Raw genomic sequence first — 24,965 nt, forward strand, 5'->3', positions numbered from 1 at the left:
AAATGTTTTCCTTTATAAGGGTTGCCATGGTCATGGTGTCTCTTCACAGCAATAGAAACTTTGACTAAGACAGTCACCAAGAAAAGACATGAAAGTAGAAAGGGGACAGAAGAGGGACAAGATGTAAAGTTAAAAGTGATCAACGGGACAAGACAAGAGTGGGCAACAGAGAATAAACATGATCAAAATACATTGTCTTAGTCAGGGTTACTATTGCTGTGATAAAACATCATGACCTAAAAGGCAACCTGGGAGGAAAGGGTTTATTAGGCTTATACTTCAGCATTGCTGTTCATCACTGAAGGAAGTCAAGACAGGAACTCAAACAGGGCAGGATCATAGAGGCAGGAGCTGACGCAGAGGCCACGGAGGAGTGCTGCTTACTGGCTTGCTCCCCATGGCTTGCTCAGCCCACCTTTTATAGAACCCAAGACCAGCAGCCCAGGGATGGCACCACCCACCATGGGCTGGGCCCTCCCCCATTGATGACTAATTGAGAAAATGCCTTACAGCTGGATCTCAAAGAGGCATTTCCTCAATTGAGACTCCTTCCTCTCTGATGACTCTAGCTTGTGTCAAGTTGACACACAAGCCACCCAGTACGTATATTACATACATGTATGAAATTGAAAAGAAACTGTATATATCAAAAGGAACTTTGCTTCTTCTGCACAGAGCCAGGGGCAGGAATTGAACCATGCACTCAGGATTCAAGAGCTCAGGGTACGCTTGTCTGTGTTTATTCCCCCTCTTTCTGAAAGAGACTAGATACGGAAAATCATATCTTAACAGGGCACACAGCAACCCACACCCAGGGATCATGCAGTGAACAAAGGGAAAACATGCTGATCCTAAGGGGTGGTCCTGTATAGACCGCTGCCCTCCCCCACCTGGAGATGAATGCCCTTTATAGAAGGACCAATGTGGGATGGAAGGCCTGCCAGTGTGCTCATAAATCTACAACAGCAAGAAAATACACATTTCTTGAACCCACTCCTTACCCCAAAACACACGGACAGCAAGCTACCTGTCAATCCAAAATCACACCTCTGACGTAACAGAATTCAAAGAGATCCAACAACAGTCTGCCTATCGCTGGCCTGCCCCTGCACAGGTCCCCTCACCCCACTGCTTATCCGTTTTGCACCCCTTTCTTTCACCGGGGCTTTTAAATTATAAAAGAGTAACTGAGGTTGAGGAGAAGGCTCAGTGGGTAAAAGCTTGAGCAAGCCTACTGACCTAAGAACCTATGTAAAAAGTAGGATGCTCTGGTAAGTAAGCATCAGTAACCTCGGCCAACCTCAGCGAGATGGGAGGCAGAGACCCAAGAATCACTCAGAAGCCTAGGGGTCAGTTATCATACGCAGTGGGGGAAGCAACAAGAGAGACCCTGCCTCAAAACAAGATGGAAGACAAAGACAGAAGGAAAATTGTCCTCTGACGGCTACAGGCACTATGGCGTGCGCATGCGCATTACACAGGCATGCGCAAATACCAGCATCCTCTTCCCATCCAAAGTTGAGGTAACCCCACATACTCTAAATGGCAAAATGATCTACAGCACTGAAGAAAGGCCTGCCAAGCCATTCTGGGAAAACTAAGAGATCGTCATCATGACCTTTGGCCCCACTGCGTACTGCAAGCGTTTTTTCAAAGTTTGACGATTAGGCTCTCCATAACACCAGTGTGTCTTCCAAGCTGGTTTCCCTCCTCATTTTGACATTACATTTATCTAAACTGCAGGCGAAAACCCAGCTCCCTAACGCGTACTACCTAATTAGAGAAATCAAGCGAGACATGTTCATGGAACAGATACACAGAATTCGGCACGATGAGGCAGGCTTCTTTGTAAACTGCATTTGAAAGTCTGTACGTCAAAACTGCTCCCCCCCTCCACTACACCCCTTGTTGACACAGTCCCACCCAGAATGTTAATCGCATTACTCAAACTGCTCGCTCTCCCCAAGAATCCTCTGCAGCTCCACAGATCCCGCGTCTCGGAACGCTGAATGCCTGTAAAACAAGCGATTGTGTGTTTTGATGCTTGCTTTTAAGGGAGCATAATGCAAATATTTATTCACCACAGTAATTTGCATTGTGCGTGTAGTTTCCACATCTAATTAAGGACTTGGAAAAATTACAGTCGTTGGAAACAAAAGCTTACATTGCATTTAAATACACATTCAAAGGATGGAGTAATTTCTCCGCAAGATTCCAGACTGGGACTCACCACTGAGGCTGAAACATGGAATCTCTTGGAAGTTTAAAAGCCAGTGAAAAGGCTGAATGTTTGGGTTGTAAACTGTTGAGGCGTAAGAACTGAATGCTGTGTCCTGTTGGTCACTGGCATCCATTCTCTCTGATGCTCACAGCATCCCCTCTGTGTTCCTGTGAGAGTCTTAGAGCTCCACTCTAGCCTAAGCATCAGCCCCTGCTGCCTTCACCCACCACTGAGTGTGGTCCTTGCCTCACAGAGCCCTCACAGAGCAAAAGCTTGGGCTGAGACTCGGACGGAACCTTTAAGTAAAAAAAGCTTTCTGTTTTTCTGATTTGAGGGTAAGGAGATATAACTCTGAACTAGGGCAACTTTTTACCCAATGGATGGACAGACGGATGGTGGCCTTCATAGGACCAAGGGAAACTATCAAAGATCCGCTGGGTTCCTCAGGTCTCACTGAAGCCCCCAGATGAAGCCTTGCCTGAGAGCGAGTCTTGTTCCCAACATCTCAGCTATATGAACTGAAGAGGGTCCAACTGGGCTCTTTCAAACATGAAACTAAGTCCTCTCGAGCTGATCCACCCAGCTGTGGACTCATCTGATACACTCTTGGCTACTGTGACCTTTCAACAAGTTCAGATTTTTCTATATCTCTTACCAAAATATTGTCAGAAGGAAAAAAAAGTGTCTGCTTAATCAATGAAGCCAGACAGAATTCTTCCATCCAATTCATCATTCTAGAGGGTTCCTTCACACGGTGCTTCAGATTCTGGAGGTGTACACAGTTGAAGATCTGCAACGATCCCTGTAAGGTGGCATCCCCTAATGCTAAGCCAGGGCAGCAATATCGACTCCTTTAAGTTCATAAAACACCTGACACTTCTTCCCCAAGGCTTCTATGTCATGAGGAATGCTTCAAAGGCCTAGGCATGAGCAGCTACCTAGAAACAGCCGCATGAAAACCACCACGGACTGAGTGATCTCTACCAAACCAGACCCAAGTAAGAACCCTTAAATCTCCTCCCATAATCCTCTTGGGAAGCAAAATGTAACAGGAGACAGTCGCCATATGTTTCATGACAGTAGGAGTCTTCTGGATCTGAAATGTCTTCATTTTTGTTAGCATATATCAACTACACATTATGGATTTCATTAGACATTTTCATATGTTATATACTTAGATCATCACCACCACCACCCCTCCATTCCCATTCTCCTCCCACTCCGCTGCTCCCCTTTCTCTTCCTACATGGTCCTTCTTATATTTTACACCCCCTCTCCTCCCCCCAACCCCCCCCCCCACCTAGAGACCTTTATTCTGGTGAGCCAATCAGTTTCCTGGGGGTTGCTTACCTGAATGGGTGTGACAGGTTATTAACAGGAGCATGGGCTCTTACCAATGGTTACACTACTAAAGAAAATATCTCTCCATCAGCTGCTTATGGATCCTCAGGAAAGGGAGGGGCCTCATGAACTCTTCACCCAGCTCTGATTAACCCCCCATAGTTCCTGGATTGGGGATAAACTCATAAGCCCTTCTCCTCACCATGACAGGATGTTGACAGGCCCACTCTTGCTGAGGTCATGCATGGTGGATAATCACAACTGCTGTAAGATCAGGAGTGTAATAACGATGACCCCCAAGACTAACATGTTGAGAGCTTAGTCTCCAGTATGGTAAGAGTAAGAGGTAGAGACTTTGGGGGTGAGGGCAGTAACCAAATCATAAGGGCTTTGAACTCATGAGGAAATGAAGCCATTGGTGGGACTGTAGCTGAATGGGGAGGGATGGAAACTATAGGAGACTTGGAATATTTGGAGGAAGAGGGATGTACCTTTGAAATGTGTATCTTGTCTCTGTTCCTTTCTGTCTGCCTCTTGTCCACCACAAGATGAACCTCTTTTTCCCTAGTACAAGTTCTCTGCCAGAGCCAGGTAGAACCACAGACCAAACCCTGAAACCACGAGTCACAGCGAGAGCTTCTCTTCCCTAAGTGGATTCTCTCAGGCATGTTTTCAGAGCAACAGAGAGCTAACTTGGGTCAATAATCCATTTGAACCACAAGAATTCTCCTGTGGTCTCAACACTGGCCCAGGGAGGGGCCAGGGCCCCTTCCTCAAGCTCCGAATGCCAAGATCCTGTGAGTGAGACATGCAGATAGTACTCAGGTCTGAACTTCGGTCTGGTGGGTCCTCATGAGCAGCTGCCTCGGCTGAACTGAAGACCAAGCAGGAAGATTGGCCCTGCATCAGTTCAGCCTCTACTATGAATGCAATGATACAGTGTCTGTTGGTTTGGAGTAATCCTTCTCTATGGCGGAGGGTCCAGGCTCAGGGTCACAAGTCACCAGAGGTCCTGGGATTTAGGTGAGAATAAGAGCACACTGTGGCTAGGCATTTCCAATGACGGACAGTTTCCAATTGCTCCCAGTGTCCAGAAACCTGCACAACCTAATATGGTACCTTCTGCCATAGTGGTCATCTGAGTATAAGCTTGGCCTACAGTAAGCAAGGCCAACTGGTAGCAGAGGGAGTTTAGAAAGGTCTTTAGGGGAACGCAGGATGACAGCCTCCTTTACACATGAGGAAGCCATTTTTCTCTACTTGTGTTACACAGCCTCACCAACATGAGGACCACCCATGCCTGAGTTTCCCCCACTTACTGGTCACCTCCTGAGAGGTGATTTCACCAGGATATCTAATCACAGCCTGCTTTGCTGTGTTCATAGTTGGTCCTCAAAAATAATCTGAGATTCTCTATTTGAGATAAAACCTAGAGCCAAGCAGATTTCTCAGCTGAACATGGGTAGGTTATCCAACTATTTAGGTAGCCAGGGTATGGGAGTAGGGATAAGGGCTTGCATGTGATGCAGGCTACAGGGAGAAACATTCATTCCAAGAAAGAATATGCACCTGTGGCATTGAGTTAGGTGCCTGACATGGATATCTGAAGGAAGTACGCCTGTGTACATTTTTTTTTTTTTTTTTTTTTTGGTTTTTCAAAACAGGGTTTCTCTGTGTAGTTTTGGAGCCTGTTCTGGATCTCGATCTGTAGACCAGGCTGGCCTCAAACTCCCAGAGATCCACCTGGCTCTGCTTCCCAAGTGCTGGGATTAAAGGCATGCACCACCACCGTCCAGCATGTGTGCATTTTCTATTCCACATGTAAATGCATCTTGTCTCCTCACAACCATGAAGTCACAGTCTATCTCTCCACAGCCTGCCCACTGGCATTGGCACAATGCTCTCCCTGCAGACACTGGGACCACAGTTATAAATAGATCTCCATCACACCCCAGGTTCTTTCCTGTTTCCCAGCCCTTCCACCCTCAAAAGTCAGCAGCCAGAGTGTAGGACCACATTCTGAGAGAAACCAAGCCTCATCGCTTGTGGGCACAGCTCTCTGTGTGTATGCAAGGCTAAACCATACTCACAGGCCATCAAAGTAATCAGCAAGGGTCACCGGTAATGGCAGAAACTGACAACGGCCACAGCTGAGGGTCATTCAGCAACTCAGATGCCCCCCCCCCCCCCCCACTTCACAGTTTGGGGTAGAGTCTTTCAGGAAAGAACTTCACAACAGTCTACAATGACCAAGTAAGTGCAACTCAAGAAAGTAACCAAACAAAAATCGTGCCGTACATGATAGCAAGATGCTGCATTATATAACTGTCCAGCGAAGGCAGAAAGCCCTAAATTGTGGCAAGGCATTAAATTATATATATTCAGGATATATTTTTAAAATTTAAGGACATGCTTACATAAACACATGAACTCAAAAAAAACTTGAAAATAAATTACATGTGCACCCTATATATAAGTGGTTTAAGAACTCAGAAAAGCAACCAGCAAGAAAAACCATAAAGATGCAAAGCCATCAGGATTAGGCAGTGAGACGGTTTCTTTTTATTGCTCATTTTGAAATGACCTGAAGTAGCTTATCGCAGAAATTAATAAATAAAAATAACTGCAGGGCCGTGAAAATATAAGCTAGCAGTTAAGACAGCCTAACGACTCCTTCCAGAGGACCTGCACTGGAGTCCTAGCCCTTATGCCCACAGAGCTCACAATGGCCTATCACTCCAGCTTCAGTGGATCACATGCCCTCTTCTGGCCTCTAAGGGCACTGCACTCATGCAGCATAGACACACCTACACATAGGGAAACAAAGTAACTGCAGTGGGGTAAAATAAGCAGACAAACAGAAAGAAAAAGAACAGAGTTTAAAACAAAAGAAAGCTGAGGATTAATCTTATTAATAAGACCAAACGCACAACTCGGGAGGCAGAGCCAGGTGGATCTCTGGGAGTTCAAGGCCAGCCTGGTCTATAGAGATCCAGGACAGGCACCAAAACTACACAGAGAAACCCTGTCTTAAAAAAAAAAAGACCAAGAGCACAAGTAGCAAGTTCAGTCCTGAGAGGCCACAGGTAAAGAGAGACCAACCCTGGATCACACACACACAAAAAAAAAAAAAAAAAACCCCACCAGTTCACAGGGCAAGAAGGGCAAACCATGACTTTTCCATAGTTCTGGCACTCGATGAAATGGACTTCTGTGCTGCAGACCATAGAAGGGATCTGAGTCTAAATGCATAGGGTCATCCAAAAAACCACCATATGGGTGTGTCCTAAATATCCAGAGATACTTACTGAAGAGAGCTACGGGGCTCAGTATGTATAGATGCTAGAAGCCGAGCACCCTCCCCTTTCCTTTTCCTCCTTCCTTCTCCCCTCCTCTTTTCTCTCTCTTCCTCTTCCCCATCTCCCTCCTTTTCCCCTTCTTCCTCTCTGCTTCCTTGTTCACCACTGCCTTTTTTCTCTTTCCTTCCCCTTCCCTCTCTCCTTTCTCCTCCCTCAACTCCCCTTCCTCCCCATTCTCCATCACCCTCCTCTCCCGCTTCCCTTCCTCCTCTTTGTTATTTATCACCTTTAGATCTCTATCACCACACCCCCAGACTTCACTTTTATTACTGTAAAAATCTGAACAAAGCTTTTCCCATTGACCATTGGAAAGGGCTTCATCAAAACTGCATACCCGGGCTGGAGAGATGGCTCAGAGGTTAAGAGCACTGGCTGCTCTTCCAGAGGTCCTGAGTTCAATTCCCAGCAACCACATGGTGGCTCACAGCCATCTGTAATGAGATCTGGTGCCCTCTTCTGGCCTGCTGTCATACATGCTGTATACATAATAAATAAATAAAACTGAAAAAAAAAAAAAAAAAAAAAAAACCCTGCATACCCAACCTTCACATTTGGGCTCCACTTCTTCCCCCAACCTACACTGAATTTCAAGGGGCCACTGGGGCTGTGAGTTGATCCTGGGGACCCAGAGGAGCCCTGAAAGCAGTCTTTCCCACCCTCACCCTATCCTGTACTCCAGCGACAGAACCTATACAGAACGCCAGGGCCTTCTCTAGGAGATATGCAAAAGTAACAAGCTCCTTAAATGGTCTCATTCATCTTCATAAAACTGTGGTTAGAAACAAAATTCCTCTTCTTGATGTCCTGGGCTAGGTATCTGTTATTGCAATTCCTGTACCCAGGTTCCCCTCTGTAGGGTGGACAGGGTGATGAATCTGATGATGGTGAGGTTCTGAGCAGTGAATAAAGGTCGGATATCTAGGACTCTGCCTGCCTCAAGGGGGTATTTGGTAAGCAGAAAAAAACACTTTGTATGTGACTAACACTCAGTAAGTGAGAAGACCACTCTAAGTGTAACCTGTGTTTAGTAACCCTTGGCCCTGCAACTTCCGGCCACTGGTGGAGCCCTCCTCTGGTGTCTGTCCACCTCCTGCCAACACTGAAGCCCTGGAGGCAGGCACATCCTTCCTGGCAGAGGCCATGCAGATGAAAGTGGGTGAGGTGGTCTCCCAAGTCAGCCCCACAACTGGTCATGTTAAAGAGACTGTAGCGTCTCCTCCTCAGACTACTGTGCCTCCCCAGCCTTGACCTTGATCCTCGGCAGACACATGTACACCTCCACTCGCCATCCAGCAAAGCAGCCTGCGGTGCCAAGCACCGTGCCAGGGACTGCCACCCACTTTCACAACACCTGCCCTGCTGTTTTAAGAGTCCTAGGCATGCTGGGCGGTGGTGGTGTGCGCCTTTAATCCCAGCACTTGGGAGGCAGAGGCAGCAGATCTCTGTGAGTTCGAGGCCAGCCTGGGCTACAGAGTAAATTCCAAGAAAGGCACAAAGCTACACAAAGAAACCCTGTCTCAAAAAAAAAAAAAAAAAGAGTCCGGGGCATATTCTCTCCACAGGCTAGGAAACACACCCTAGACATTTCCACTGTGACACTGACCTGAAGGGACACTATCTTAAAAGCACACCCACATCGGAACCCTCTCTAAATTTCTACTCATCTTTACTCAATCAAGAAAGTAGACAGGGGCCCCAAAAGCCACATACCTGGGAACATATGTGTTTACCAGACTTTCTCACTTCTGATGCATTTTGGCTTTTGAATGTTCTAGCCTGAATTTTTGGTTCTAGTAAGAGGCTGCAGCTGCCATGCTGTGCACCTGCTACACGGCGCGCACCTGCCCAAGAGGTGGCTGCAGGGAACACAGGGGTGTTGGTAAGAGAGGGCTTGCTTTGAAACCAAAATATTCTACTGCCGGGGTGACCTGAGATTGTCACATCATGCTTCCCATCTCAGTTGGAGACTTCCTTCTCCCCTCCCCCGCCCACTCCAGCCCACTGGCTTTGCTGAAAGCAAGCCAACGAAAAAAATAGTGACACGTGACCAACACCGGATGGGTGCAGAGTCCCATAAACATGACAATTTAATGTCACTGCCCACATGAGAAAACTCAATGCCAGTGAAAACCCTTTATAGCCACTCTGTGCTCTCATGTGTATATCTGAGTCTACCCTCTGTATAGTATATATCTAATCCTGTGCTTGAGGTCAGAGAAAGAGACAAGAAAGGGGGGGCAGAGTTGAACCCTCTTCCAAAAGCTGTCTTTTCCATGGTGGCTTCCATCTTCCCTGTTCTGAACACATGCCCTTGATTCCATTCTCAAATGTCTGCCACAAGCGTGTTCATGTTCACGTTTGAGGGCTCTCCATCCTGTATAGATTCTTAATTTCTGGAACTGAGGTCAGGTATGGGATGCCATGTTCTTACAGATTTTTTTTTAAGTTGTCTTTAAAAATTAACAATTTGAGGTGCTGGAGAGATGGCTCACTTGAGAGTGCTTACTGCTCTTGCAGAGGACTCTAGTTCATTTGGTCTGGCAGCTCACAACCACCTGTAACTCTAGCTCCAGGGGGTCTAATGCCCTCTTCTGGTATCTATGGGCACTGCATACACACACACACACACAAACACACACACACACACACACACACACACACACACACACACACAAATACACATATATTTTTTAAATACTTTTTTTTTTTTTTTACAAAAACCAGCACTTAAAACATGTGGCTTCTGTTTTACTTCTTGCTACAGCAGATTTCATAAATAAATGGCACACTTGCATGAAGATCCCCTGAGTCTCAGGTCTCATTTCGTAACAGGTTGGCTCCCTGTTCTTTTTGCCTGAGCCCCCACAATATTATTTCCACAGCTCACCCAAGCTTGATTCTGGCATCCAAAGTCCAACTCACAAATCCATATGCTCACAGGATCCCACGCCCACCTCTTGTGAACAGGAATACCATGTATCTGTCTTCTTTCCATGTGTTCCTCCCCCTTTCTTGTCAGCGTCTCAGCAGTCAACTAAAGATCGTCTATTCCCTAATCCTGGAAGAGAAGAGGCCACCTGTTGACCTTGTGTTACCCAGGAAGCCATGTGTACAAGTGTAGTGGACATACAAACATACCCATGAATCTCTGTTTTCATCTGCAAATTACTATTATTATTTTGCTATGCATGTATACATCCTATGGTGTGTACACACATTTCAAAGCCAGAGGACTGCTTTGGATGTCATTCCTCAGGATGCCATCTACCTTATTATCTGAGAAAGTCTTTCAAGAGCCCAGAATTCACCAACTCAGTGAGGCTAGATGATGTCAAGCCTAAGGTGACCCACTCTTCTCCATCTCTCCAGCACTGAAGAAAGCAAGCACATATAACCCGCACGCCTTTCACACATGGGTGCTGGGGATCAAACTGGGGACCTAATGTTTACACAGTAACAGACTGAGCCATCTCCCCAGCTCCATATTCTTCAAGTAGCTGTCCTAGGCAGTATGGTGATATTTTATTTGTGCTGAAATGTGATTTTATTTGTATGTTAATAAATAAAGTTGCCTGGAGGTCAGAGTTAAGAGCAAGCCATTTATCAGAAGTCTGGCAGTGGTAGCACACGCCCTTAATCCAATCACATGGCAGGCAGAGTTTGTGTGTTCAAGGACATAGCCAGCTTGGAGACACATGGTTTTAATCTCAATACCAACCATAGAGACCTGGAGGTCTGTATAGGCAGTGACAAGGAGGTCATGTGGTTGGGTTTACAACCCTTGAGAAGGCAGAACAGAAAGTCAATAAAAATATAGACACACAGGAAGTAGGTCTCTTTCTCGGGGAAGGACAACAGCGAGAGGTAAGAAGGTGGTCTTAGCTCTTGGCTGCTGCTCGATCTCTGGGCTTTTAACTCTACATTTGACTCTGTGTTTCTTATTTAATAAGACCGTTCAGAATTACATCTACAAGGCAGCCCACAAACACATCCCCTACCATCACATAACCTCCTCAACTGTCCTGGAACTCAACTCTTGATCTCAGTCGATAGGAGGTGTTACTCCTGATTGCCACTGACAAAAATAAAGCTTGAGGAAAACAAACAGCATGGTCCCTTTCTAGTCGTTTGCCCAACTCATATTGAACATGTAGCAGGTCCTGGGCTCTGAGCTTACACTAAAGGGAGGCAGACTGCATTAAAACCTCAAATCCCCTCCTGCTGGACAGATAGCTTAGCAATACAACCACCCCCAACACAGAGCATGGCTGAGAGAGTGGGGGCATCGGAGTCAGACACTGTGGCTCTCCTTCATCAGAGCCTGGGCCGGTTATCCAGCTTCCCTGAGCCTCAAGCTCACCATCAACCTCTCTAGTTAGTCTGCAAGCTTTGCAAATATCACCTGGGTAAATCTCTCAGCGTGATTCCTGTCATCAATAATTGCTCACAAAATAAACCATTATGACTATTGACCAGTATATCCCTGTAGCCGTTTGAATTACTGGAAAAGACACTGAGCCTTTTACTGCCAGGCAAGGGTTCTTCTGGCAATATTTTATACTCTTAAGCACACTTACAAAATTTTATTGACCCTCTGCAATGTCCAAAATGCTATGCTAAATACTGAAGAGAAGTCAAAGTTAGGGGGAAAAAAATAGGTTTTTGTTACCCTAGGGGAACTTAAAGTTTCTAAGAAGGGCTACAAAATGGGTTTTGAATGTCATACCTACGGACGTGTGGAAGGTGGGGGAAATCTCCCAACCTCTCAAAATTATTAGCATTCAAATCTCTGGGTCCTAAGAATTTGATAACCTCGTTTGGAGATTAAAAACCAGGCTGGGAGTAAATGAAATCATGGATCATCGGGTGGCCATGAAAGCAACCGCATGTACTCTAGCAAAAGGCAGGGAGGGTGGGGAACAGTACACAAAGCAGGATGGAGGCCTGAGGTGGGAGCAGGGGGTGATGGGAGATGCCGCAAGAAAAGGGAGCATAAAGAGAAAAGGAAGAGGGACCCCGGAACACAGAAGGAACCTCGTGTGTGCCACTTGGGTGGGGAAAAGCCCTAGTGTGGCTGGCTAGCAGCCACAAAGGACCATGAGGGCCAGAAGCATCCTTTTCAGAGCTCCCTGAAGCTGGGCTTCCAGCCTCCGGAGCTGCTGCCGTCTGAATCCATAACGTTGAGGACCATTTGTTACAGCAGCCATAGTACTCACTTGTACTAAAATCCATCCTTGTCTCCCCCTCAGTCTCTTCTTCCTCCTGATTTTGTTGCTATTTGTTTGGTTTTTTAAATCACTATACAGTTGAGGATAACCTTGAATGCTTTTTCAAAATTTTTTTATTACATGTACGTATACATGGGTGGGCATGAACACACCACGGCTTATGTGTAGAGGTCAGAGGACAACCTTTCACTGTGTGTACCCCAGCAATCAGTTGGCAGCAAATGTCTTTACCTACAGAGCCATCTCGCTGCCTCTGTTTGTTTGTTGTTTGTTTGTTTGTTTGTTTGTTTGTACCACTTGAGCCTCTCATGAAAAAGAGACCACAAGGTTTCCCATCCACTGGACAATTTTGAGAGGTGATGTTGATGCTGTCCATCCAGTTCTCTCGGTCCCATTGCCCTCCCCCTCCATCACCCCTTCTGTCCCACCTTATCCTAGTTTCTTTAGTCCATGATGCAGACTCTCACCTCTTTTTGCATAGATTCCCGCCCAGGCTGCGCCCACAGCTGAGGGCCACCATCAGAAAGAAGTCCCCAGGGAGTCACTCGGTCACTGCCAGTGCACAAGGCACCACTCCTGTCCCTGCAAGTCCATGCCCCAGTACTAACTCAGTTTCCTTTGGGTATGCTTTCTCTCACTGCTCCACAGACCACAGGCTCTGAGAAGCCAGACCAAGTCTGCGCACAGCCTTCTTCTCACTGCTACATTCCCCGCATCCAGTGGACGGGGAACAGTACATTATTATTATGAATTAGAAAAGGGAGGGGATGAAGGAAGCCACAAGACAAACGGAAAGAGAGGGTTGCTAAATACAGAGCCACCAAGGTTTACATCTGCCTCTTAAAACAAAGCGGCGTGTGGCACTTTGAATGTGAGAGAGATGACTGCCATCAACTTGTTCAGTGTGAGGACTCTTGAGGACCCAGCCCTGTGTCCCCAGAACACAGGGGATGGATGAATGGGTAGAGGATGGATGGGTGGGTGGATGGATGGATGGATGGATGGATGGATGGATGGAGAAATGGACAAATGGATATAAGACAGACAAAAGATTGGATGGATGGATGGATGGATGGATGGATGGATGGATAGATGGATTGACTGGATTACATGGACAATGGATAGGTGGATAATAATCAGTTAAATAAATAGATGACAAATGGATGAATTAGAAATATTGCAGTGCCGGGCAGCAGTGGCACATGCCTTTAATCCCAGCACTTGGGAGGCAGAGCCAGGCGGATCTCTATGAGTTGGAGGCCAGCCTGGTCTACAGAGTGAGATTCAGGACAGGCACCAAACCTACACAGAGAAACCCTGTCTCAAAAATCCAAAATAAATAAATAAATAAATAAATAAATAAATAAAAATATTGCAGTGATGCATGTTTCCATAATAATATATTTTTAAATATATAGTTCAGTCCCTTTTCTTGGCTTTTTAAGAGTGGAACTCATCTAAACAGACCTTACAACTCTTCAAACCTTAGGCATGTAAATTGTTTTTGTTTTCAAAACATGTTCTTGCTGTGCAGCCCAGGCTTGCCTGGCACTTAATGATCCCCATACCTTGGCCAGAGGAGATTACAGGCATACCCCACACCTAACCAGCCACGTGTAAATATTATTTTTAATAAAATCATATCCCATTACATCATGAATTCAAACAAAAGAAAGCTTCCTGTCCCCCCAGCCCCTAGCCTTCTCATTTTGAAGAGAAGAACTGAACAGGAGCAATAAAGCCAGTTTGTCTCTTTCTTTCTTTCTTTCTCCCCTCCCCCACATATAGACACACACTCCCTTGCTATCTCTTCTCCTAAGTTTTCCATACCCCAAACGGACCCCCTCTTATGGGACAATCACTATAAACCCTATACACCAAGGTTCTCTCTCTACCATCCAACGCTGCGGGAGCTCAACCTTCCCTTAGCAGGAGCTGCTCCCACACTGCCCAGACAGAGGCCCGGTCTGAAACAGAAGGGAAGCTCTTGACACCCACCGAAGCAGGCAATCCAGGACAAGCCTCACCCCCCTCCCCAACTCACCCCGCCCTGCCCTGCCCCCAGGACCTCCCATGCACCCAGCAGGCAGCGCACACGGCATCGCATCGTGGCCCCGGGCACAAGCGCCACAACACTGCATCTCTCCCCGCACCATGGGTATGTCTGCTTCCCACAGGCTTGTGGCGGAGACCAAAATGCAGAGTGACTAATGCAAGAGAAGGTGGGGACAAGTGGCCCAAAGGGGCAGCTTTCCAGCCCCTGCATTTAAAGCCCACCTCAGTCTCTGGCTGTCTCCAGTCTGCCCGCAGATTTTTTTTTTTTTCCTTCTCAGCTAAGTGTCCTTATACCTGCTTCCCTCGGAAAGCTCAGGGCCATGTCCTCACACATCTGCAGGCAGCAACATCAAGTTTCTAACCGGAACGACAGTGCGAACACAAGACATGAGCTTTCTGACGGTGGAAGGCCGTTCTCCAGAGAAGTTTGGGGCCACAAACCAAGGTCCACAGCAAATTGTGTGGTTCTTTTCATGGCCCCCTAGGTCTCCCGAGGAGACAGAAATACAAGACAGAACATTTTATTTCTGTTTAAATTCCCAGAGCCATGTGAGGGTAAGTTTTCAGTATCTACTCCTAAAACTGACACATACATGAAGTCCAAGGTCACTGGGCTGATTAGCCAAGGTCATTGGCACCAGAAAATATGTGTTCTATTGTATTCAAGGGTTCCTATTGAGTAAAAACAGTAACATAATGAAGTAGATATTTAATATTTGATACTAACCCCACGTTTCATTTGGTCCCAGGCAAATTAGACATTTTAGAGTGTGTGTTTACTTGATTGAAATTCTCTCCATTATAGCCTATACTTTTCAAGTAAGTTAGAAGCCGCAGACCGAGCAGGGAGATGGCTCTGTGGCTCAAGTGTCTGCTTGCAAAGGCGAGGGCCTGAGTTCTAATCCCCAACACCCATGTAAATGCCTGGTAGGCATGGCAGCCACCACCTATAATCCCAGCAATATGGACTCCGAGACAGAGGATCCCCTAAGTATGCTGGGCAGAGATGCTAGCCAAAGTCAGTGTTCTCTGGGTTCAGCGGGGAGACCATGTCTCAGTAAGTAAAATGGAGAACAGTCGAAGAAGTCACATCCGGTGTCCACTTCCAGCCTCTATGTGCATGTGCACACAGAGTCGCATCTACATACACACACACTCTCTCTCTCTCTCTCTCTCTCTCTCTCTCTCTCTCTCTCTCTCTCTCTCATTTGCAAACTGCATGCGCACATACTTGCTATACACATAGCAATTAAGTGTTTAGAAAAAACTTACAGGCAGTCACACAAGTTGAGAGGGAAGTAGGAAAACACGGACCTACACTGGGCTGTCCTGGGGTTTATGTCATGTCTGCCCCCATAAAATCCCTTTTCACACAACTTGACACCATCCCACCTCACTCTTCCCAGCTGAGGACCATGACCGAGTGATCTCCCACGTGCTCAGCTCCACGCCCAGCTGCCCCAGAAAGTTCCCCTCATTCTGCTGAGTGGCTTCAGCAGCCTGACTGGAGCAAGGCTCAGTGTCCAAAGTCCACACACAGAACCTGCCCTGCATGACAGGCCAGGAACATTACTGACAAGCTGGGTTCTAGCCATTCAGAAAGGAGATGTCTCCCCCCACCCCGCCCCCAACATACAGTATCTTGTTTAAGGACAAGTTCAAAAGCACCCAGGGAAAGGCAGCTCCCTTCAACACAGCTGCTGCTCATAATGAAGAAATCAGTAAGGGCAGGAGGGAACGCCATTGTTGTTGTGGAATCCAAAGCCACTCTACCTTGCTTAATAAAATCTTGTTGTTACAGAATAAAAACAGAGACCTGTATTCTTATCAAACCAAGTGGCAAGGATACAGCACAGCACGCCTCCCAGTCATGCTGGAGTGGCATCGCAGTCCTGGAGGCAAGTTTTTAACCTAGTGCCTGACTATATCATCAACCTCTTTGATTCCCAGTGTATTCCACATCCCCAAAGCTGTGGCTCCCGGGGTGCGGGCGGTGCCTACTCCTCATTAGCAGACCTGAGCCCCTTTCAACAGCACTTGAAAAGACAGTGGAGTAGATAAACACCGAATCCCCTCCCTCGCCAAACCATTCCCACGCAAAAGCCCAGCAAGAGATCTGCCGAACTCTATGAGATCCAAAGCAATTAGATTCCCAGATACCAGAAAAGCCAGAAACCAAAATCAACATATCATTAAGAGATTGTGCTTGTCAACTGGCTAGGAAGTTTCAAAGAGAGGCGTCACCTGAAATATATTCACAGAAAAATATGTTTACAGGATTTTTCCAGAACACGGGAGACAGCAAAGTATCTTGACTTTCGCTGTAGAAAAGGAGGTGGGGGGAGGGAGCTACCTACAAATAGAAAGCACCTGATCAACCAGGACAGTGCATAGAGTCCATCTACTGATATCAATTGCTCTGTAAGGCATCTCTGTCCCAAGCTTCCAAACTGCTTGTACCAGACAGGGAGTTGAGGGAGATGGTAACAGAGCAGGTAAATGGGGGTAGGAGGGGCTTCCTGCCTCTACTCACAGCTTCAGGTCAGGACCCCACTGGAACAACTTGGGTCACTCAGACAGCAGAGCATCCTGCGGAGAACTGTCCCCACCACAACAGCTGCAGGAGGCGGACCCAGGAGACCCTGGGCTGAAAGGGACTCTGGCCAACTGCCGTTCTTAGCAGCCCCATGGTACACTAGCTGACATTCCCATACAGCAGAGCTGTTCAGGTTTATTTCCAAAAGGGTTTGGGCCAGTTGCGTAGTTCCCTCTAAATTCTAGGAAGCTTCCAGGTCCAGGACAGCATAGGCTTCCCCATTTCCCCTTGTCGCTTAGGCACACTCTCCTGGGGCATCCTACCAAGACTTCCAGGGAAATCACCTGCTGCCAGGGGCCTGCCCCAGACCTTGGCTCCGCAAACCTCTTGCACACACACGTATGCACACACACACACACACACACACACACACACACACACACACATACACACACACGCCCACGTCTCTCCCAGACCGCCCCACATTCACACACACACACACACACACACACACACACACACACACACACACACACACACACACTCCCAGCAAAGTTAAGTCCCAGGGCCCAGGTAGCCTCAGGGTCCTCACCTTTGGAGAAAAGGGCGGCCAGGCTGATGAGCACAGGAGACCAGAGGTGCCACAGCGTCCCCATCTCAGACGGGCACATCCTGGAGCGCGGGTCCTCTGCTCCTCCGTGGTGTCGTCTGGCTGAAGGAGGGATGTCGCCAGGTCCCCGGAGAAGAGAAGCTGAGCTAGATGGCCAACACGCATCTGGCTAGGGACCCGAGCAGCAGGGTTGCCCTGAGCCGGGTCCCCACAGGTCCATAGCCAGGCCTCTTGGGCTCTGGTGTCCCGCAGCGCAGGCCAGGCTCACCTCAGTGCTTCGACCGCGCTGAGAACTGGCTCGTGAATTGAATTTCACTCCACGAGGGGGGTCTCCGCTGCCCTGTCCCCAATCACGGAGAGCGTTCCTGGGGCTCCGGCTAGGCGGCTGGGGTGGGCTAGCGCGCGCGGGCGGCGGCGGGGTTGGGAAGCTGCGGGGCCCGGGGCGCGGGCAGAGGCGGCGCGGGGGTCCCCGGGCGGGTGGCCAGGCGCGCTTGGCGACCCGGGGCGCGCAGCCTCGCCGCCCCCATCCCGCGCCACAGGGCTCCCGCGCGCGCGTTCCGCAGCCCAAAGTTTGCGGGGCGCTGCGGCTCCACCCCAGCCCGGCCCGGCTCCCCACGCGCGCCGGGCGCACGGCCGGCTCCGGAGACGCGCGGCGCCCCGGGCGGAGGGCGAGCGGCGCGCGGACGAGGAGGCGCGGGCCCGGGGCGGCTGCATCCGAGCGCACCAAGCGCAGCGTGCCCAGGCGGGCTGGGGCTGTTGCTTCCTAATTTCTCTCTCCGCTCCCTCTCTCTCTCTCTTTTTTAAGCCCCACCCTTCTGGAGTGACAGCTGTGAGCCCCAATCCACAAAGTAGGTCCCACCTTACTGGTTGCGGGGCGCCCAGCCTCCGTGTCGCCCTCTCTGTGTGCGCGAATGGGAGGGGGATGTTCAGAGGAGGAAATGGACACCCCGCCCACCCCCGGGAGCCCGCATGGGGACCAGCATGGATGTCCACGTTCACAACAGGTGTCGCAAGGCCATCTGCCCGGCCTTCTCAAGACTCGGGCTGCAGGAGGTCCTCAGGCAAGGACAGCTCAGGACCCTAACATAAGCCTAAGTGTCCCCAGTGATCTCTTGAATGTAGCCCTGGGTTCCCAAAATGATCCCCAAATTTCTGTCCCTGGGAGAGTTCTATCCTGGCTCCCCGATGGCCTTTGGGTATCAGGAAATTGATCAGTTAGGGTAAGACATTGCATTCAGAAAGTAACAGGCATGGCTCTCCACTTCTGGAGTCTCTAAGACAAACTCACACCAAGATATCTAATTCCCATGCTAGGGTTCTGAGCCCAAGCTCTCCTCTCTGCTCTGCTGAGCCTCAGAAACAAGTAGATTCTCTGGGGATTCAAGAGAGGAAGCGCAGCCTCATTCCAACAGGTGAATTCACTTCTGCGGGTAAAAACGGATTGTATTAATTCTCTTGTTACAAAAGCAACTCATGGGAAGAAGGGCCTGTTTGGACTCCAGTTTGAGAACACAGATTGTATTTTCAAATACAGTCAGGGAAGGCGTGTGAGTTGGTTAGGTTTTTTTGTCCAGTTGACACAGAAAATGGTTCCATCAAAATGGCCCATAGGCAAGCCTGTGGGTATTTTCTTGATTAATGATTGATGTGGGAGGGCCCACTGTGGGCAGTGCCAGCCCTGGGCAGGTGGTCCTGGGTTGTATAAGAAAGGCAGACTGCAAAAGCCATGGAGAGCAAGTCAGTAAGCAGCACCCCTCCATGGCTTCTCTGTCAGTTCCTGCCTTGACTTCCCTCCATGATGGATTTAAATTGTAAAATGAAGCAAACCCTTTCCTCCCCAAGTTGCCTTTGATCTGGGTTTTATCACAGCAACAGATGCCAACTAGGACAGTGTGGCAGTAGGTGCATGAGGCAGCTGGTCACATGGCATTTACAGTCAGGAAACAGAGACGGATGGATGCTAGTGCCCAGCTTGCATTCTCCTTTGCATTCCATCCAGACCATCCCTGGAAACACCCACATTCAGGTAAAACTTTGTGGGAACACCCAGAGGTGTGTCTCCATGGTGACTCTAAACTTATGACAAGATTAGCAATCCCAGGATTTAAAGAATCTGGCCAATCCATGTCTGGGAGCTACAAAAATAATAATAATAATAATAATAATAATAATAATAATAATAATCCCCTGGCTTTAAGCATTTTCAGTTTCCTGACTTCCAAGAAGGTCAGAGGAGCCTGGCTGTTCTCCCGAAGCCTGTCTGTGCATCCTTGTCTTTGGGATGCCAGCTTCCTTTTGGTTCTGTATGTCTTTCTTAATTTTTGTCTTTCTAGCATTCTTTTGTTTAGTTCTTAAGTCTCTCTCTCTCTCTCTCTCTCTCTCTCTCTCTCTCTCTCTCTCTCTCTGTGTGTGTGTGTGTGTGTGTGTGTGTGTGTGTGTGTGTGTGTGTGTGTTGTCTAAACTTTAAGGATGCAAAGAACCTGGGAGTCTACCCACCCCAAGCCTCTGACATGTGAGCCATCCCCAGCGTCAGCTGGAAAGCTGATTGAAGTGACCGCTGTGCCCATCCCTGAGGCTGATGTGGCAGAGGCAGGTGACACTCCAGGCTGCCTTACTGACAAATGGCCTCAGGTCACACTGAGGCCACTGTGATAGAATGTATGCTGGGAGCCCTCAGTATGCATTACTTCTTTCTTTCCCTGACCGATGGGGGAAACTGAGGCTTCATCCCTGACACACATTTCTCTGAGTGAGAGACCCCTCGTGTCTAACCAAGCTTCCCCTTTACTCCTCAGTGGCAGATCCAGTTGGGTATATTCAAGTATAGTTTTTAAAGATTTATTTATTTTTAGGTTATGTATGTGTCTGGCCAACATGTCTGTATTCTATGTGTACAGTATCCACAGAGACCAGGAGAGGCCAAATCTCTTGGAGCTGGAGTTACAGGCTGTGGTGAGCCACCATGTGAGTGCTGGGGATTGAACCTGGGTCCTCTACAAGAACAGCCAGTGCTCTTAACCACTGAGCCATCTCTCCAGACCCCCAAGTCTATTTTTCTTTATTTTGGTTTTTTTGAGACAGGTTTTTCTCTGCGTAGCCCTGGCTGTTCTAGAACTTGCCCTGTAGACCAGGCTGGCCTCAAACTCAGAGATTTGCACACCACCACCACCACCACCAAGTGCTGGGATTAAAGGCATGCGCCTCCACTGCCTGGTTTCAAGTCTATTTTTAAGACAATCCTTGAGTTCATTTCCTAGAAGTTAATGGCTTCTATTTTTTTTATTAAAAAATGACTTTACTTTTTTTTCCTTAAATCATTTTTCCCCCGAGTTGTAAGCAGCAGGTGACTCTTTTAGGCATATCACCGCACACAGCTTCTCTATCTATGTCCTTCAGATAAAAGCATCTAACTGTTGCCTGGAATTTCTTCATCATACCTAGTTATCTGGACAAATCTTTCCTCTCTTCAAACTGTGCAAACACGATGATTAGCTAAAATAAGAAGTAACAATGACTCCCCCTCCAACTCTCTTCATGGAGCTGTTGGAACGTGTGTGCCCACTCCCCTGTCGGCCATCAGCACAGCTCATGGCGGGAGAGCCATTCCTTAGGAAGACCTACGGACATTCACGGCAGCCTGCCAGGTCCTCAGGTGCAGCCCGGTGCCAGGGGGACCCCTTCCTATTAGGTCCACGGGCCCTGTCATTTCCAAACCAGCTGTCACAAGCATGCTTTCCTCCCAGAATCTGTGTTTCCTCTGCAAAGCCATGAATCAAATTCTATGATGACTAAATAGCAAAGTTAAGGCTGGGTGTGTGAAGCTTGACACAAGGCAGGCTTGCCGTTCTACAGAAAGACAACACTCTCCGGTCGGTTTAAAGAAATACTAGCTATGTATGCTCAAGAAACTGGTAAAGATAGCAAAGAGGCTGGGTCCCCACGCCCCCTGGTGAATGTCCACGGTTGAGCAGACTTGTGCCATTTTGAGCATAAAGACACTATAGACACTAGACACCATGACACTTAAGGCTGAGTCCCACTCCCTCCATCCTTCCAACGACACAAGGAGAAACTCAGGTGGGGACCACTGTGAAGCATCCTTTGAGCAATACCAGTGTGTTGGTTTCAAAACACCGTGATAAATACTCTGCCGACCTATATGTGTGAAGGTTCAGTCCACAGCATGGAGGGGCAGGGGGGATGGAGTAAAATGCAGAAGGCTTGCCTTTCCGTGCGAAGGGCAGTGTCATGCTGGAATTCGCTCACAGGTTTTACGTTATTAATATTTTTGCTTTCACAGACACCCCTTCCTTCCTTCAGGTGTGTCTCCTTTGAAATCAAGTTCCCTCGGTTTCAGAAGCATGGGAGATTCTAAATTGCAATTGGCACAAGGAGACCTGGGAAAGGTGGCCACACGCCCCCTGAACTTCCCTTTTCTTTACGACTTCCCAAACTTCATGATGAAGTTATGAAAAGCAGATCAGCCCTCTTTCGTGAGCAGGCACAACGCAGAAAGATTGCCTATGTAGGTGGGGGGCAGGTCCCGCCCATCAGTCACTCAGTCCTTCCCAGCACTCAGGCCACTGGGGCTATGACCACAGGCGCCGAAGATCTCCACTGAGCTGAGGCAGCCAACAGCCACCTGTAGCTTCCCATTCTGCACTTGCTATGGAAACCGTGGCTCTTATAGGCAGGTGGCGCCCCCTTGAGCCCGCAGCCCAGCACAGGTACGAGGGAAGCAAAGCCTTCTGCTACCTACAAGCAGATTTGGCAGGAAACCAAATATTGTGTTGAATCCCCACAACCCTCCATTCTTCCCAGTGACCGTGCTCCGATCTACACTGTTTTGAGCTCTCCTTCAGTCCTTTCCATTCATATCTTCCCAGGGCTCCAGGGTGTTTGAGGTTTCTCACATGGCCCCTAAGTGAGCATAGCATGGGCCTCCATTCCCCATCAGGATCAGTGCGGGAAGTCAGATTCCAAACAGTCTCCCTGAGCTCCTGGGCCTACATAAATCCCGATTCCTGCCACTGTTTCCTGCCACTGAAGGTCGGCTAACAGCGTAAGGATTCTCTCGGGTAGTCGGCATGGCAAGACTGCTGTCCAAAATCCACTGGAGCCTTCCATATTTGTCCCTAAGTCTGTGACAGAAACCGTCTATGCCCCTCCCCCTGCCCCGAAACCAGCTGCTCCTACCTGCTAGAGAGCCATGCCACACCACGGCCCTCCTAAGGTGACATGTGACTAGGCCCCAAGCCTGCAGGTGGGAGGTGTGTGTATGTGACTTTCCCATGGAGCTCAGGACACCTCAGGGTGACCCTCCCACCTTGCCGTTCTTCCCAAAGTCTCCAGCCGAATGCAGGGAGACCACCTCCCCTTTCTGTTTTTTCACAACGCATCTGTGTTTGCTTGGCACATATGTCGATCAATACGAGACGAAACCAACACCATCCCATTTGCCAACGACCAAGTGGTGGCTCCCTGAATGGTGAGAAAGGAGATGGAATGTTCAGTTTGGAAGGCTTGGAGGTAGTGTGTCACCACGGCATACGCTATGCGCTACCCACACAAAGATAATCAGAGGGTCCGTGGCATCCTGTCAGAGTTCCATGACGGCGGACTTTACTGGCCCTAGCAGAGGAACTCGAATTCTTTTTATCCTCAAATTTTGTTTTGTTTTGGTTTTGGTTTTGGTTTTTTGAGACAGGGTTTCTCTGTGTAGCTTTGCGCCTTTCCTGGAACTCTCTTTGGAGACCAGGCTGACCTCGAACTCACAGAGATCCACCTGCCTCTGCCTCCCGAGTGCTGGGATTAAAGGTGTGCACCACCACTGCCCGGCTTTATCCTCGAATTCTTACATTCTTGTTTACTCTCTCTGATTTTTTGGTCTCTGTCCTTTCTGACGTAAGCTCTCTTTAGACAAACAACCAATAAGTAAGTGGCATGCTTCCCCTAGGGTCCCACGCTGGCTACCGTTGTTTTCAAGGACCAGGGGAAATAGAAAGTGGGGCTGACAGGCTCAGGAGTCCAGCTGATCCTGGGAAATGTGTTTGGTAGAGTGTCATTTCAAAGTCAGGAGCTAACAAGCCAGTTTGGAGGGTTTAACTCCGCCATGAGGCTGGAACAGATACTTTGCAAGCTGAGGGCTGGACCTGGGCCACCTTCTGTGAAGCTCTCCATCAGCCTGGAGGAGCTAGGGGGTCAGCCAAAGCCTAGCCTTCCCAGAAGAAGACAGTAGCTGCCATTCATCCAGCCAGTGGGTCACAAGCACAGGCGAGCACCGGCACTGAGGAGGCCTGAGCCACGATCCCGTAACGAGCCCAACATTTGACAGGAGTTGGATGGATCAATTCATTTCCCTCTCTAAACATCCAAATGGCTTGGTTTCTTTTGTCCATTCAAAAATCAAATCTTCTAATGGGCCGGAAAGGCTGCATGCTGGGGGCGGGGGGGGGGGCGTGTCTCACGACCTGGCATGCATATAAACTTACCACAATACAAAATGCCCCCCTCATTCCCATGCCCACACCAAAAATCATTTATGAAATGGACACGCAGGGAGTTAAGCCCACCTCAGAGGAAGGCTTAAGAGCCACAAATGGGGGAGTTCCAGCCACCAATTTGTGAGTTTCTGACATCAAAAGCACTGTAAACATGCTATGTTGTGGTCATGGCCGTTCACCAGTGTGCTACTCTGAGGTATTTTCTATGGCCCAACTTGTAGTGACTGAAAGAGCTTCTGGGAAATAGACATATTGAAGTGATAAGGCTTGGGGGAATTCTCGCTTAGTGGGACCCCATGTGTTTGTTACTAAGGACAAGTCGACCATCACCACCAAGTTAATACAGGGGTTCTCCAGCTTCCTTGCGGAACTGACTTCCTGTACAGGGTCAGTCTCTGTGTGAGATGTGGGGATGGAATGATAAGGATACACCTGGCTGGCCCCGTATTTGGCACCGACCTGTCACTCAAAGTCAGGATGGCCCCACCCACACAGATATACACATCTTCAGGGAGGCTCTAGCAAGTCCACACCAGCTTTTCAGTTTATCACAAAGGTCTGCATTTGCTTGGCACTTAAGCCGATCAACATGGGATGCTTCCAATGTGATTCCACATAGTCAGTTGCTCGTAAATTCCAATTTGACTTGTCTGTCACATAAGCAACGTCAGTCTCAGCAAAAAGTGACTAGTGACTAATGACTCACTCACGAGTGAGTTCTCTGTGTCTGGAAATAAAATAGATACAGGGACCAGGTGGTACTGCAACTGATGTGTGACTTCTCTTAAGGAGACAAGGACAAGGATCCGCTCACACCAGATCGGGTGCCAACCACCCGATGACAGACCACAGGAATGATTCCATCCAAGACTGGCTTGCATGGGGATCGGTGCATTTATCGGGATCATGCTGGACTCAGGGAACTGCATCGCTACAAAGCACAAGCAACGACCCCCAAATCAGACTTGTGAGAGTTTCCCATACACCTTGTAGACCAGCGATTCTCCATCCCCTCCCCCACCCGCATCAGCTGTTCATCACCCTCTGGAAAGACACCTCCTAGGTCTTGGAATGTTCTCGTGACTTGTGTGAGCTTTCGACCTCCTTCCAGG

General features: G+C 48.5%; 1 protein-coding gene across 1 annotated transcript in view; it reads right to left on the reverse strand.

Annotated features, from left to right (window-relative positions):
* The window catches only part of Tmem132d (transmembrane protein 132D), a 623,079-nt gene extending 605,124 nt beyond the window's left edge, over positions 1 to 17,955 (reverse strand). Inside the window, exon 1 of the mRNA XM_052755497.1 lies at positions 17,333 to 17,955. Coding sequence (XP_052611457.1) covers positions 17,333 to 17,411 — 79 coding nt within the window. The 5' untranslated portion in view covers positions 17,412 to 17,955. The remainder of the gene's footprint in view (positions 1 to 17,332) is intronic.
* Between the last annotated feature and the right edge of the window lie 7,010 nt (positions 17,956 to 24,965).

The sequence above is a fragment of the Peromyscus californicus genome, unplaced genomic scaffold (genome assembly GCF_007827085.1).
Source record: "Peromyscus californicus insignis strain IS unplaced genomic scaffold, ASM782708v3 Scaffold_2__1_contigs__length_46816999, whole genome shotgun sequence".
Lineage (NCBI taxonomy): Eukaryota > Metazoa > Chordata > Mammalia > Rodentia > Cricetidae > Peromyscus > Peromyscus californicus.